Raw genomic sequence first — 16,717 nt, 5'->3', positions numbered from 1 at the left:
ATTACTCCATATAGCACACTGCCAAAAGGTCAAATCTAATTGAAATTGAAATTGTAGCAAGTATGTATGTATGTATGTATGTATGTATATTAGACTGGTAGTAGTCAGTCCAAGCGGTTTGGAACTAATTCGGAGTATGTTGTTGTGTCTGCGTTTTGTCCAATGTTAAATGTGGAACAAGAGCTTTTTCTTGGAGCTGAAAATCTTTCTTGGTTTTATTCCTTTTGTAAAATATTTTTCACAAAAACTTCGGATTGTACTTTTCAAATCCTTAATTGTTTGTCTCTTTTTCTTGTTCCAAAAGTGCAACATAGGCTCTTGCTTATGAATATGGATGTTTCACCAAGTTAGAAAGGGATGCACTACATTACACACATTTTTGTGTATAATGGCCTTTTATATTAATTCTTTTAATTATTTTTCAAGCTAACCTTTTTCCTTTTTATATGTTAATTTGATAATGTATTTGCCAGTATGTAAGGGAAGAAACTTCAAACATCTTGCAATTTTTTATGGAATGAAGATTACAAGTATGTTGAGTCAAAATTGATATAAACATAATAGGATTCTACATGAGAAGCATTACATATCAAGCGCAGTTGATAGTCATTTTCCACTTGATGAACCAATCAAGTGGTATATTATCTAACTAAATAAAAAATAAAAAATAATAGTGTGTAGACACGGTTGATCAAAAGGTACTTTAGAACTGTGTAGATTGCAGCTTATTCTGATTTATTAATGGAGATTGGAGAACAACATTCTTGTCTATCGCCTCAAGGTGTGCAGAATATATTCTGCGTAAAGATCCCTGCGCCAAATCATTGATAAGATAGATATTAAAGTAACAGATATGATGCAGATTGCAATTATCCATGTGACTGACAGACAGCATTTCGTTACTGAAATGTTTATACCATAAATTCTGTTTAAATTGGACACATTAAAATTAAATTTGTTGAGATATACTGACATTGAGTACTGGATGGCTTCAACAGCAGTGCTTGGAGGTAGAAAATCATTCACTGCCACCTCCTTGTTCTCGTTCTTTTTGTCTTAGCACTATGTTAAGAAAAAACACTCAAGTTGTGAAGAAAATGTAGTATTTCTTGTTTTCAAATTATTGTGTAGGAAATAGTGAAAATAAATGTCATTTTCATCATTTCCTATACGAAAATTCGAGAACAAGTAAAGTGAAAACAATGTGGTATTTTTATGATTAAAAATAAATGAAGAAATCAAACATGTTCCTATACAAACAAAAAATGAAATTAAAATTGTTATGGATACAGTCTTCAAAAAAGCGTCGAATTTCCATGATGCGATGAGGTGCAAGTTCCTTGTAGTCAGTAAAGTGCTTATATTCTGGATCATCAGCACATACTGCAATGATTTTATCATCTTTCTCTCCCTGTGTCAATAGCACAAATTTGTTATTGGAAATGGGGAGAAAAGTTTTTTAGGGTGAAAAACCGAATAGATACGATATGATACCTGATCAATCATTGGCATGAGTCCAATGGCTCTGGCTCGCAGGAAACAACCAGGAAGGACGGGCTCCTATCAATATCAGGTAACGAATTTAACTTAATACATTCTTTAAAGATAACTAAGTACATTTTTAATGGGTTCCACACAACCTCACATGTGTTTAGTATTGAATTGAATAGAGCGACGTGCTATTTTTCAATGCTAATGCTACCCTTTAAAACATAATTAACACTAACAGGACTAATTGCCCCTTGTATAAAGTTATATAAATTTATCCCTTAGATGCTGTTGTAATGGTGAATTTCCAGCTTTGTAATCTAAGAGTTTGAATGTATGGCCTAAAAAAATGAATATGAATTTGAGATGATAATTGTTTACCTGCATGAGAACCAGGACATCAATTGGATCATTGTCTTCACAGAGTGTACGAGGGATAAAACCATAGTTATGAGGATAAACAACTGAAGAATACAAAATTCGATCAACCTGAGAAATGTTCAAATGTTAAGAAGAGCAATCTAAAGACAGACAGACAAATTGATAAGGAAAAAAGTCATCTGTAATTGGAGTTGGGTGGGAAATCTGTTTCAAATTACAACATTTCAATAAGCAAGCAGGAAATTGGTTTGTACCTTAATTAATCCAGTTTTCTTGTCAAGTTCATATTTGACCTTGCTTCCTTTAGTGATCTCCACAACCTGTAACAATATTTAGCAGGTACTTGAATATGTCCGTTGTCCCTCAAAATATGATAATTTTCATTTTTTTTTCTTTCACATTTGGGTTTCTCATTTATGAAAATGTTTCAGTTTTGGACCTTATAGCTAACTCCGTCTGTCAAAAAGCCTATGTAACAGCTACTGAATTTTGATATAAGAAATCCTTGCTTGGAACATCTAAACGCATGTAACAGACAACTAAGATTTTGTAGCTTTTACACAGACTCTCTGACTGACGAAGTTGGCTACATGGATCGGAGTTGACACCTTTTCAAAAGCGAGATGAAAAACTGAGCAGCAATAACAAAATTTATGATATTGCGAGGGACTTAAATCATGGAATAATGTTGGATGTCACGAAAATTGTTTCACAACTCGGCCATGAAGGCATTCAAGGAAACATGTAACTATATTATTCACTATACCCTCCAAGTTTTCCGACAAAGACACTTGTTAGTTGGTTAATTTATTAGCTGGAGTCTTTCATGATTAAATCAGTCATAATAAATAACATCCATGTAAATTATATTTAAACCAAATCATTGCCTTGTTTTCTACGGGTAACAGAAAATGTAATAAATGTGGCAACAAGTACAAATTTCAAAGGAAGCAGATGATGTGAACTTACACAATTGAAAATATGGGGAGCTCCAGGTCCTGCATATTGAATTGAAATTGAAATAAAGAACATGTCCAACCTTATTTAAATATTAAAATGTAGTAAATAGAATGCAAGATGGTACCAATTTCAAGATCATGCCAAGGGTGTGCAGCAACTGATCTCCTTGACAAAGATGAAAGAATCCTTTCATTCAAACGGGGTACTGGACGGTGAATTTCTTGAACATTTTCTTGAACTTCTTGAACTTCTTGATCATGCTCACTCATCTATGTCATTGTAAAATCATAAATAAAAATAATGTCAAGCATGCAACAAATACCAAATATGCTACAACTAAAAGAAAAGAAAGACACACACACCTTGACAAGAATGAATATATATAAATTAAAGAAAGAGAGAATAAGAGAGATTGAAGTAAAGTGTTATGATTGATATATTTATTTATATAGAGAGGGATTTGAAGGAAACAAGGCAAACTTGGTCAAAACGCCTCTTAATAGGAGACATCTTCGCTTATCATTCCACTTGTTTTGTCCAAATTTCACTGTTTGTTACCTCTTTTACTTTTTCTTAAAGTAAATTAATTAATAATAAAGCTTGACGCCATTTTAGTACTTATTAGCTTTGAATTATATTATATGATATGTTCTCTCGTTCATTTTTATTAATCATATTCTACTAGAGAATATCACTAACTTTACCGATTGTGATTACGAATTATACACAACGCATACATTTGCAAACTTTGTATCAAGGAATACTCAATGTCATTGTTATAACACAAAGTGAGAACCATATTCAAAAATTGGAGTAAATCAACCCAAATTCAACTGGCTTTTTGTCTAAGTAGTCAGTGGTAGGATATAGTTAGAATAAACAGCACTAATATGATTAGGGGTGTAACGGTTCCGTTTGAACCGGTTTTTGATAAAAATAAAAATAAAAATAAAAAATGTTTGAACCGATGAAATCTTCATCGGTTCAGTTTTTACTGTTTTTTAAAAAGGAAACCAAACCAAACTAGTCGGTTTGGTTCGATTGATTAGTTTGTTTGAAAATACAATTACAAAAATCCATATTTTCACAAATTTGCATTTCATGCATACAACATATTCAAATATTTCATGGAACTTCGTTTTTCATGCTCTCTATTTTTTCAAACTACTTTGTATAACTAACATGAAAAAACTAACAAGAAATGAACGATTTTAGCAGCGACGAGCAACGACGGGTTAGGTGTGACTAGCAGCCGGTGTTCTATTTTAGTAGAAATAAAATAGTGTGAGTGATGAGATGATGATGGGAGAAAGTGAATGAACTAAGGAGTAATTTATGTTGGACTTTAATTTTGAGCTTAATGATAAGTGTGTGTGTGTGAGGAGGGATACTCTTATATTTAGGAGGGACAAAACTTTTTTGTAAAGTAATCTTATAAAAATAGAAGGAGCCAGTATAAGTAATGATTTAAAAACTTAAATTCTAGAAAGTATGTGTCAGGGAAGCTGTTCCAAAATGAGTGAAAGAACACAAGCAAGCACCCTCTATCATCAGCCCAATACAATACATATGTATATTGGTTACCCCTCAACCAAAATACCGACATGTTTATAAAACAAATTGTTCAATCTAAGTAACTTTGTAATGGAAAAAATAGTTCATAGATGTTACACAACTATAAGTAAAACGAAGAAAGTGATAGAATGATGGATGATCATAAATTACTTAAATTTTCAATGCTCAAACAGTACTTCATGTTTCTTCTCTAAGGCTATTTTATCGGAATTTTTAACTGCAGTAGCATCGGTCCAAGAAAGTAAAAGAACGTAGGTAGTAATTTAATATGGTACACACACCTACACGACAAGTTTCATGAGCTGCCGAATTAGAAAATTAACAATACAGACACCAAGAGGTAGTTAGAAATGATGCACAAAACTCAAAGATTTTCTTTGCGTGATTGCATGCATATATCAAGCATCAAATAGAAGTCCCCCCTTCCAGGCGTATCCTCTTGGGACCCGTCTCTTCAACTTGGTTGCAAGCCGTTCCGCCCCTGTTTTCCTTGGCCTCTACTAAACATCTTTTGTAAGGTTTGAACCCTGTTCGACGAGTCTTAAGTTTACCTTGTCCAAGACCCATGGTTAGAAATCCCTCCTCATTGTTATTTTGTACAAATGGTAGGTTTTGCTGTGCCTGGTCACAATTACAAATGCATTTCTTGCTCTCAAGGTGATCTTTGTGGTCTGTTTTTTGCTCGTTATCCTTCATGTTGTCCATCTGATTATCCTTATTTATCAAATCATGAGGAGGTGAAAAGCTTTGGGGCAACACCTCTCTGGAGAATAGAGCCCGAAAGGCAAGTCGTCCCTGTAAAAGACGCTGACATAAGGACAGAAGCAATACATGTATACAACACATTAAATTACATTTCATTGTGAGATATATTGATACCTCTTCAGACACCTCCTTCCAAGAATCAAGAAGGTTGCTAATGCTTCTATATCGACGACTACTAGGATCGGTAGCTAAATGGTCCGCATCAGGTATTTTACATTCTTCCTTTTCTTTCTCATCCTTCTCTAGCGCATCAGTCTCTTCACAGCTAGAGGTTGTGTTGGAACCACAAGAAGACCGGTCTATCAGTTTTCTGCCCTCCATTTTGTTGGAATCAGGGTTCTCAGAAATTGGTTGGTTTATATCAAGATTAATAGTGGCCTTTGATGAAGTATTTAACTTGGCATCTCCACTCTCCTCTGATTCAGATGAAGAAACAGCTGGTGACTTAGAACCTGAATGTTGAGCTTGCAAAGCTTCTGAGTTTTCTGGATCTAGTAACTGATCTTGCAGAGGAGGATTATGTAGTGTAATATCTCCTTGATCTGTCTTAGGTGGTTCTTTACTAATATTTGTTGATGGAGCTACAGTTGTTGATGCAGGAGGACAGGCAAAAGCTGTCTGGAGTGGAGCGCACACAGGAAGCAGTCCATGAGCTGCCCACCATGCAGTTGCAGCAGCTACTGTAGCAGCTGCAATAGCTGTTACACTAGGAGGTGAACCAATTTGTCTAGATGGGAAACCTCCTTGAGAGCAAGCAGGAGAATCAGCTGAAGATTCTACATTTGCATACGGCCAAAATGTAGCAGCAAAACTTGCTGCAGCATGAGCTGCAGGGTGTTGCAGCAAGGTAGAGACAATAAGACTTGAAAATGTAGAAGACATGTTGAGAAAGGATTGGTAATCAGCATGGTTATGTGCAAATGGAGGACAAGGAGGAAATGATTGATGACTAGAGGATCGTGCCATGTTATTTTGATTTTCACTTGTGTTTGATGCAGCTGGATTTGCGAAGAGATTAGGCTGCACATTAATCCCTCCTATTGGCTGAAATGTGGAGTCTTGAATCAACATATTTTGTGATGGACTTTGAGTACTAGTTCCAAAGTTCCCATCAACAACGTGCACAGTGATATGTCTTGGGTAATTCTGATTACTTTGCATCTCATCAATTGTTAATGCAGAAGTAAGACCATCTGTTTTCTCGGATTGAACCGATTTAGGAGAACAATTCTCCAACTTAGAGGTTCGACAAATACCATCGTTCTTTTGTGTGTGTTTGCCATCATCTATCTTCAACATCTGGTTTTCAATCTCAGTAGTAGGAAAAGATTCATTTGTTTCATCTCGTGTTATTACCTCTTTCACTGAAGGTGTAAACCCCCTTATGGTGCAGGAATTTGTCTGTGGCACTGACATTGAGATTGAACTCTTGATTGCCGAAGATACAGATGAACAAGGTGCCTCCTTGAGGATTGTTAATACTTTTAAACAATTTTCATCGTTATTTTCTTTTACCGTTGTTGGCCTTTCCTCATCTTTATGCTCCTAAAAAATAAGGAATGTATAGAGTGACTTCATTGAAAGGAAAAACACAATTTATTTGACAAGTGAAATATAAAAAAGTAATATTGACCTCTAGAAGTGATTCTTTCTCAAAATCCATTGCTTGTTTACCATGTGAAGATGCAATTGCAATAAGTGGCTTTCCATACTTAGCTCCACTATGTAATGTTGGGGTACCAACATTGGTCTTGCGAGGATAAGGATTGCTTGGTTTTCTTTTGGGCCGTGGAGGGGGGATGTCTATGTCAAGAGCTTGTCCTAATGCAGCACCTTTTACAAGTGCTTCCTTCTCCAACTGAAAGTAAAAGTTTTAAGAGTATACTCAGTGGGTGAGGTTTTACAAATTTATTTGAAAATCACTAATTGGGGCAGTTAAGCATTGCTGGTCAAAATGCTATATAGATATGTAATAGCTCTAACACTAACATTCCAATGATTCCAACTATATAGCAGAATAAACTGTGAAGTATACTCCATACATGGTTTTAAGTCAAAGTAATATTTTCCAAGACATTTAAGAAAATGTACAAATTTTCTACCATCAATTGTTTTCAAGAGGATTTTCTACCATCAAATTACGAAAAGAAATCACATATAGGTGTAGTCAAGCATTACTCATAAGGATTTTGTGAGCTTGAAATTGACTATAGTTTAATGGAAAAGAGATACATTTTTATTGGCTCATTATAGACACTAATGATGTAGGGAGTCATTGGCCTCAGGTCATCCAAGCCAGAAAATCAAAATACAGTTATATGGAACAAGTAAGGTCAATCATATGGCCAAATATCATGATTTGCAGAAGCTACCAACGTTGAGTTGTACACAAACATGACCGGAACTTTGATAGGAATCGAACACAAAAGCAAGTTTGATAAACTAAACCTAATTTTTTTTTTATAAAAAATAAAATAAAAAGACATTCACTTTTTACTTTTTCTGAGGAACTGTTTTTTCAATAATTTATTTTTTTCTTTTTCTTTTTCTTTGCCGATAACTAGATAAAACAATCATGGGTTCAGAACAAACATATTGGACATTACTTTGCAGCTAGCTAATAGAAGAATTAAACATGAATTTAGGGGAACATATAGCTTGTAAATTCCATTTAGATCTAAAAAGCCTTATAATAAAAGGAGGTTATGAAATCCAGAAAAGGTATTAGAGCGAGAAACAGAGCTCCATGAGATGACTATCCATATAAGTTGTATATTTAATATCTTCTCCTTTTAAAATCAAATTATTAAACCAAGCATAACAATTCTTCTATCCACACACATGACATCAAAGTTGGGGAGGGTGAATTGGACCTTCCCTTTATGATTACTAGTTAACCTTATATCCAGTCAGCAGTAAAAAAATAAAAATAAAAATAAAACTTACATCCAGTCAACAATATACCCTAAAAGCAGTTAACAGTTTACCCCAAAAGCAATGTCTTGAACAAATTATGGTTTATTATCTGATCAAGTTTTTCAATCATGGTTGCAAGCAGAAAATTCAGTTTAGAACATTTCAAAATGTTTCTCTTTGAGATGAGTTATTAATCATCAATTATTTTCCCAAATTTACACAAAAGTATCAAGTTCTCCTAATCAAGTGTACTTCACCCAATTGTCATCGCTTCAGCTTGTGGATCCACCCCACATCTGACAGATGGCACAGATTCTAGAGAAGTTGAACAAAAAAAGGGGGGCTGGCTTGACCAAGCAATCAAATTGACTACTTGGCCAAACCAGCCCCCCTTCTCTTGTATCACTTTTTTCTTCTCTAAAATAAATTATTTGTTTATGCCTGTCTTCATTCATTTGCGGGCTCCATTAAAGCATTGCATCTCCTCATCTTGTCAATATAGGCACCAATAAAAGGGTTGAGCATGATCACTCAATTCAAAAAAACAATGGACTTGAACTAATACAGAAATGATAAGTGCATCAAAAAATGTAAATCATACGAAGGCCCAAGACTTGTATATCTTTCACATTTTTCTTCACCTAAGTTACAAAGTTCGAACACATTTTGAGTTCTCAGTAATTGCAGTTTATGTAATGCATTCTCAGCACTGCTAAGGGTTTTGTAAAGGCTGTAAAAATGAACAAGGGCTTTACATTATCAGTGATTCAGTCTAGTTGATTACTGCCTCGTTACAGGCACCTACAAACTTTTGTTTATATAATATATATTCTAAGGGAAATGCTAACAAGTGCAAGTGACCTTAAGGCACTTGTTAAGAAGCTCAAAGTAGAAACTTTGTCTTGGATATTGTGTTTTCAACATATTGAAAAATTAAAAAGCAACTTATTCTACAAAAAATTTAGCAATTGTTTCCTTTTTTTATTCTTTAACAAGTGCCCTTAGGGCAAGGGCACTTGTTAACATGACCCTTCTAATTATAGCAAGAGTACCCGAGGTAGCTAGAAAACAAAAATAAAAAGATTTAATGTGATATTTACATAGCAAACATGTGTCCAAGATGCTACCTAACTCTCTCCTCAAGCTGATTCATACATGTCATATGAAGCAGACTTGCTATTTGTTTGGTTTGTTAATAGAAAGCTGAATTTGATGTCATGCAAGTGTATCATGTTTGTTATAGATAAGTTTCGTATCGCAGATATCTCCCAATTTCAACTGTAGGTTTATTTCCCTAGTCATGTATGTTTACACACAGCTACGACCTTTTCACATTATTCATCTTCCGCACTTGATCTGACAACTATGTTCTGCTTCTCGCTGCTCCATGAAATAAGGTTTCCTCCAATAATAACAAAATATTCAAAAGTGGACCTCATATTTGATGTTGATTCTACCTAGTCACTAACAGAGTGACAAGTTACTTTGGCATTGCCTTTATCTTCATACATATGATAGTCCTTATCCAGAAGCATTTAGGAACTAGATAAAAGGTGATATTAAGTATGATGAAAGTGAGATAGTTGAGTCTACCCACAAGATGCAAATATCTTCCCCGAGCGTTTCAACAACTCCCCCTGTCCCGAAAGAAGTTTGACATTAGGCTCCATACAATAGGAATATCAATGGGGCAAAAACTGAGCACAATGGTCTCAGTAAGAACATTCAGAGCATACTTTGTCGGTTACCAAAGGAGAATTGGAAAAATTCAATCCCTAAGAAGTATTTGAGAGGTCCCATGTCTTTAATCCGAAACTATTTGAAGAGATAGCATTAGAGCTGCCAGATATTATTCACGCTGTCACTAGTAATGACGATGTCATCAACATAGACAATAAGATAAATTCACAGGCCGAAAGGAGAATGAATGGAGAAGACAGATTGATCAGCTTCACCCCTGTAAATGCCGAATCTTATTAATGCGGAGCTTAAATGTCCAAATCAAGCACAAGGAGAGTGCTTCAAACTATAGAAAGAGAGACTAAGCCGACAAGCAAGGCGAGAATCACCAAAAATTGTAAAGTCGGGAGGCTGGAACATATAAACTGCTTTGTGCAATTCCTGCAAGAAGGCCTTTCTAATATCCAGTTAGTGAATAGGTCAGTGATACATGGCATCCATGACAAGGGAAAGTCGTATAAATGATTTCATCCATATGGGAAAAGGTGTCCCAGGAATGCACCAGTGTTAAATCTCTTGGCACCCATGGCGGACCTACCCAGCTCGAGGGATTAGTCTCTGCAGTTTTGCGCAGTGGTTACCCGGTTTACACAAAAAAAAAAGGTGTCCTCACAAGATCTGACTATCAATATGACCATGCAGTCCAACTGTCACCCTATAAAACCAATTGCAGTCTTAGAAGGTAAGGGAACAAGTTCCCAAGTGTCATTGGAGTGTAATGCTTCCATTTCATCTAACATCATCTAGCATCACTTAGGTATCAGCTACGGCTTCACTTATAGGCTTAGGAATAAACAAAGTCTGAACCAGAGACAAAGGAGACTAGGAAGGAGATAAACAATAAAATGAAAAGGTACAAACATGGAGAGGATAAGGATTGCAAGAGCAATGAATACATGTATCATGTATCATGTATGTAATTCTATAGGAAGTTCAGGTGTATATGACGTAGGTAGGAGGGTGGTTAGAGTAGAAGATAAGGTCAGAGGATCAGTTGAATGAAGTTTCGTTTGAAATTTAATCCATTGCTGGTAGGTTAGCAAAGAAGGTGGAGCAGAAGCAACTATCCTGGAGTCGGGACAACACGTGGAATATCCAGAAGGTCCACAATCAAATTGGCATCAAGTACACCAAGAGAAGAACAGAAGGGGGAAGTCTAAAATAATGGCGTCAGCAAAGACAATATATAGTTGATGTTGAGGATAAAAACAACAGCATAGATCTTGTTGGGGATATAATGGAGAGTTGGGAGCCTGACTATGAAGAATAGAGGAAGGCACACGGTTTAAAAGATAACCTATTGAGGAGGACTGCAAATCACGAATTTTATTACGAAGAAGCGTGCAAGCTGTTTCAACCAGGTGTTGATTCCTTTTTTTTTTTGTAACACCATTCTTTTATGGTACGAGAGCACAAGTTGTAAGATGGATATTACCCTACAAAAAAAGGATTGAAACTAGGAAGAAAAATATCCGCATGTCTTAGAGTTTGTGGTTGAGCCTAACATAGCCCCAGAAAAGCGGCTTGTGAGGTGAGGACTGCCCTCACTTATAAACATCTATCCAGGCCATCACTTATCCAATGTGGGACTCTTCACCACACCCGCTCAATCCCATCACTATTGGGCTTGGTCTGTGGATAAAAATGGTGGATGGCCCGATAGCAGATGGCCCAACGGATCTTGGATAGGCTCTGAAATAATTGATATTGCAAGAGCATGTGGCACTTTAACCATTACTGGTGTGAAACTTCCATCAGATGATGGTGAAGTCCTTTGAGAGCCACGAAAGAAGCTTGCTAGTAAACTGTGTATCTCTAAGTTGCATTTCTTGGTATAGTTTCGTGTCTCCCCCAAATGACACTCATTGGGATGCCTAAACGCGCCTTTTAGGCAAAGCATAACAAGTAGTAATGCAACTTGGGTGGGCTCTCCACTAGACACTACAAGATATCGTGTTTGTTAGTAATAAATAATATAATCTTCTTAGGATAATAAGACTCAAAACATGGCGGCTTACCACGTGTACAGGAGCATCACTCATTCTCCATCACCTACTATGTGATTAAAAAAAGGCTTTTCCATGTTATAACTATTTGATGCTTTTGGAGTACAAGTACGAAAACAATATCGGTATAAGGGTATGATTGGTTTGTTTTTTCATTTTTAGTCGATATGTTTTCACTGATAATCACAAAGATGCCATTTTTATTTTAATTTTCATTTAAAGGCTATCTATCATCATCTCTATTATCAATCTCTCCATTTCTTATTACTCAATGAACGGGATTTCAACCCCCAACAAATTCATTTAATTTTTTCAATCAATTGTTTGATGCTTCTTGATTCATCAATGATCGTTTAAAACCAGGCTGACAAACCAACATAGCAACTACTGACCATTTTTCAACATAATATTTTAATATTGAAGAAACTGTGATTTCGAGTGTCGTTGTATTTGAGTTTCACCAAGAAAGTTGGTCAGATTGTTAGAGCTTATTTAGATTTTTAATTTGAGACCCCAGAACTACTTGATGCCTTTGAACAGGAATTATATAGAGTAAAGTGAATCAAATAGTACACCTAACTGATTCGTGACCAATAAACCAACAGTCGGCGAAAATAAAGCATGAATTAAATTGAAAATACTGCTCTGCTGGCTTGTAAGGTGAGGATTGCCTCCTCTATACTCCCATCAAGAGTCTTATATCCGATGTGGGACTTGAGTTTTTTCCCAATAGAAATAAGAAAAAGTTTGAGCATAAATTGGGAGGTGAGAGAGGGTACCAATCGACCTTTGAAAAGAATTTTTGCGCATGGCTCCTGATTTGCACAGCAGTCTTTGTTCCTATATGTTCTGCATTAGCAAAGGGGGTGGGATGGAATTAGTGGCAATTCCTAATAAGATAAGATATCTGAAAAAAGAATATTACCTTCTATACGCTGCCATGCTCGGCCATATAGCTTGAGGGCTTCTAGAAATCGATTATGTTCGTCTTCAGTCCATCGTTCTCTTTGTTTTGTGATTGTATATGGCTTTCTTGTCTGCAAATATTGTGTATGTATGTATGTATGTAGTTAGATTGATTGAATGGTTTATGTTATGTGAGATTAAGAAATGGAAAGCAAAATAAGGTAGTGAGTGACCTTGAGAACGACGTCTTCTCCAGAGGAGTATGCTGCTGCATCCATGAGGTTCAGCAGATCTTATTCCCTGAGGAGAGGGAGGAGTGAGGTGGTTTGGTTTGTTTGTTGTGACATGAAGCAGAGCAGAGGAAATAGTAAGAAGGATGATGTTGCTTTGCTGTTGATTACTACTGCAAAGCAAAAGAAACAGAAAGAATAGGTAGAGATCCGTCTCTGTATTGAAAATAAATAATAATAATAATAATAATAATAATAATAATAATAAAGATTGGAATTGCAGCAGCAGTAGCAAGAAAATATAAATGAAATTATAATAAGCATCCAATCCACCGCAACATATAGATAGAGATCAACTCAGCTGAAATCTCACCAAAACGAAGTCCACAGCACCAAAACCTGAATGAGAGAGAAGTTGAACTAAGATTAAGATGAGTGATTAATTTATTATAAAAAAAAGAAGGAAAGTAAGTACCTTTGGATAATAAAGTCATGTTGAAGATAGCAAGTGTGAATTCGGATGAATCTGAGTATTTTATTTATTTATTTAGATCAGAAGAAGAAGAAGAAGATAAGATACAGTTTGTAGCAGCAAGCAATAGTAAGTAAGTTGAGAAGGAAGGAAGGGAGCAACCAACAACTACATCACAACACCAGAAGCATCCACAACCAATCTCAGCCACTACAATTTCGAACCTATTTTTCATTTCTTTTTTATTTTATTTTAATTTGAGGTCCCTATGGCTTCAAGAGTTTAACTACGTTGGATGGTGACAAGTGTCATCAATTTAGTGGCCGATGCTAGAAACGCCCACCTGTACTTTTCTCTTTGGAAATCAAATCAAATCTCACCCACAAACTCAGAGGCCATGGGATTTCGTCCGTAAAAAAGTGTCTGCCAGCTGTCAATTGTGGACCCAACGCTTCTTTGCTTACGTGGCATTTCTTAATAACCGGTTACTTCTGTACGGACTCTTTCGCCTCGTGGTCATGTTTTCTTCCAACGTCACATCTTCCTTTTCACTAACCGGTACGTGCCATTACCATTGCCATGCCGAGCTCTTTCATCGTTAATAATAATAATAATGCAAAATTACACTTTTACTCCCTTAATTTAATTTCAGGTAACAGTTTGGTCCTTTATCTTTTTTTTTTTAATTTTAATTTGGTCATTTTTATCCATTTTTATATGCATTTTCAAGCTTCAAATCTAACATTCTTATGCAAACATAGACGAGGATCATAGATTTGAAGATTGAAAGACAAAATAAAATCATGAATTTTAAGCTTAAAAATTCATATAAAAATGGACAAAAAAGACCAAATTGAAATAAAAAAAAGATAAAGGACAAAACTGTTACCTGAAATTAAGTTAAATGATTAAAAGTGTAATTTTGACCACCACCACTGTGGTCAACGCCGGCACGGTCAATTGACCACCACCACTGTCCACCATATTATTTTAAAGGCAAAATTACACAATTAGTCCCTTAACTTTATTTTAGGTAACACTTTCGTCCTTTATCTTTTTTTTTGTCACGATTTAGTCCTCTGTGTTATAAAATAACAACATAGTTATCCTTTTTTATGAAAAAAATAATCAAAAACTCCAAAAAAAAAATCATCAAACTCATAGGCAACGTAAATCTTCATCATACAAGCCTGGAAAATCAAATTTCTTTGAAAAAAATCTCATAAAAAATGATAAGATATTGTCATTTTATAACATAAAGGACTAAATCGTAACAAAAAAAAGATAAAGGACGAAAGTGTTACCTAAAATAAAGTTAAAGGACTAATTGTGTAATTTTGCCTATTTTAAATTAAGAATATTTAATATTTCAGAGTTATTAGATTCTTTGGGTTTATGTCAAAAACATTATTGGGCTAAAAAGAATAAGTATTGGGCTTGGTTATAAAAAAGTTATTTGGATTGAATTTACTAAAAAAAAACATTTTAATAAATAACACACCTCTTCAAACAAAATATTATACTTCAATTTATGGATCAGATGGATTATCCATCTAGTAAAAACTAATAATGGATGGGTTGGATTGACATAATACTTAATGGATGGATTAGATAGTTTTTTAACAAAAAAAAAAAAGTGGATTGTAATGGACTAATAAACCTTTTTTGATCTATCCATTAAGATTCAAATTCATATTCATCTAATCAATCAATTTTGCCACCCTTACTCATAGAGCTGTCAAAACGAGCGGTCGGGTCAAGGATTTTTAAGGGCCGGGCTAAAAAATCCGGTTTGAATATGGGCTGGAAAAATAGAGCCCGAGCCCGGCCCTTTACGGGCTCCCGGGCTAACGGGCCAGCCCAGGCCCGTTTTTTTTTCTTCATTTTTTTTCATTATTTAAGGACTGAAAACATAATAACATAAATGTACACAAAATTTATAGTGAACAAAAGATAAATTAAGTTTGGTCCAAGAGAATAACAATTATTCATACTAACATAGTAACATAACATAATTGTACACTAAAAAAGTATATTTATTAAATTCATTTGCTAATCAGTATAGTTACTATATATAATTTTTTTAGGGAACAACATAGTCACTATATTGTCTTGCAAGATCCACATATATGATATAATTAATTAATTAGCCAACACACGTATAGATAAATTAAAAAAAGAAAGAAAGATAAAGGGTACTAAACTGAGTTGACAGTGAGGAAAGGAAATCACAATGCAACCATAAGCAAAAGGTAGAGTTTCAAAAGTGGGGAATAAAAGCATAACATTTTTAACATCATAGGAGAACAAGAGTTGAGAAACAATGATGAAACACGACCACTTTGATTTTTGTTTTTCCTTCATTTTAATTAGAAGTAACAAAATTTCGGTAAAAAAAAAAAATAGAAGTAACAAAACAAATAACATAATCATATACAATTTTTAGAAGAGAGAATGACTTAAATACCAAATGAACATAATTATTTGGGCTGTCCGTCCAGTCAAGTGTAAAAAATAACGTTTTTTTTTTTTTTTTTTGCGGGCTGCCCTTAGCCCGAACGGGTTTTGGGCTTTTTCGGGTCGGGCTAAAAAGCCCTGAAAAAATTCGGGCTGCTATTTATCGGCTCAGGCCCTATATTATATTCGGGCTTTCGGGCCGGCCCGTAAGGCCCGACCCATTTTGACAGCTCTACTTACTCAGCAATAGAGTTGTCAAAATGGGCCGGTCCGTTTAGCCCGATTAATTATAGGTCTTGGGCCTTAAGTATTAATCCCCGAATTTTTACAGGGCTTTTAGCCCGACCCTAAAAAGTTCGGTACCCGTTAGAGCTAGCCCGAACGGGCCGCGAGTATCTCGTTAGCCCGCATAGCAAAAAAAACCTATATGTTCTATATATATTTTTTAAATAATTCTTTACCTAGTTGATTATCAAAGTAAAAAATAAAAGTGAAAATTCAATGAATTTACACACAAATATAAAAGTAATATAAAATTATATTTACTCGTTTCGTTACTTATGATTTTAAAGATCAAATATATAAATATCTATAACCAAAACGTACGTAATTTATTTAAAATTGTTTTCCCCGCCGCTTTAGTCTACGATGTTTGTACGAAAATGTTTACAATTTTTTTTATGCTAGACATTATTTAAACATATTAAAATTATTATTTATAAGAAATTTTATAGTACTTTTTTTTAAAAGAAAAAAAAGTAATTTTTAACACGGGCCAGACTTGGTATTATTTTTCAACCCCGTATTCTAACTGGGCTTTT

The 16,717-nt window shown here is 34.9% G+C and overlaps 2 protein-coding genes across 4 annotated transcripts; both read right to left on the bottom strand.

Moving 5' to 3' along the window:
• Positions 1–491: 491 nt before the first annotated feature.
• On the bottom strand, positions 492–3,098 carry LOC11435385 (soluble inorganic pyrophosphatase 1). Its single transcript, XM_003626571.4, has 8 exons — positions 2,954–3,098; positions 2,839–2,867; positions 2,124–2,189; positions 1,870–1,977; positions 1,495–1,560; positions 1,291–1,411; positions 974–1,055; positions 492–811 (listed from the first exon to the last, which is right to left on the bottom strand). The coding sequence occupies exons 1-8, from the start codon at positions 3,096–3,098 to the stop codon at positions 769–771; spliced, it is 660 nt and encodes a 219-aa protein (XP_003626619.1). The 3' UTR covers positions 492–768.
• A 1,413-nt stretch (positions 3,099–4,511) lies between these two features.
• On the bottom strand, positions 4,512–13,623 carry LOC11432385 (protein LATE ELONGATED HYPOCOTYL). Of its 3 annotated transcripts, XM_024771305.2 has the most exons (8): positions 13,443–13,622; positions 13,341–13,366; positions 12,971–13,140; positions 12,757–12,868; positions 12,619–12,680; positions 6,803–7,027; positions 5,284–6,714; positions 4,512–5,199 (listed from the first exon to the last, which is right to left on the bottom strand). In XM_024771305.2, exons 3-8 carry the CDS (start codon positions 13,013–13,015, stop codon positions 4,810–4,812), a joined length of 2,265 nt encoding a protein of 754 aa, XP_024627073.1. In that variant the 5' UTR covers positions 13,016–13,140; positions 13,341–13,366; positions 13,443–13,622; the 3' UTR covers positions 4,512–4,809. The 3 variants fall into 3 exon arrangements, with proteins under 3 accessions (XP_024627073.1, XP_024627074.1, XP_003626618.2); XM_024771306.2 differs by having other exon boundaries at positions 12,611–12,680; positions 12,971–13,366; positions 13,443–13,623; XM_003626570.4 differs by having other exon boundaries at positions 12,971–13,366.
• Between the last annotated feature and the right edge of the window lie 3,094 nt (positions 13,624–16,717).

The sequence above is a fragment of the Medicago truncatula genome, chromosome 7, assembly GCF_003473485.1.
Source record: "Medicago truncatula cultivar Jemalong A17 chromosome 7, MtrunA17r5.0-ANR, whole genome shotgun sequence".
Lineage (NCBI taxonomy): Eukaryota > Viridiplantae > Streptophyta > Magnoliopsida > Fabales > Fabaceae > Medicago > Medicago truncatula.
Note: the sequence above shows the minus strand (reverse complement) of the source record. Positions and strands in the feature narration are given on the sequence as shown.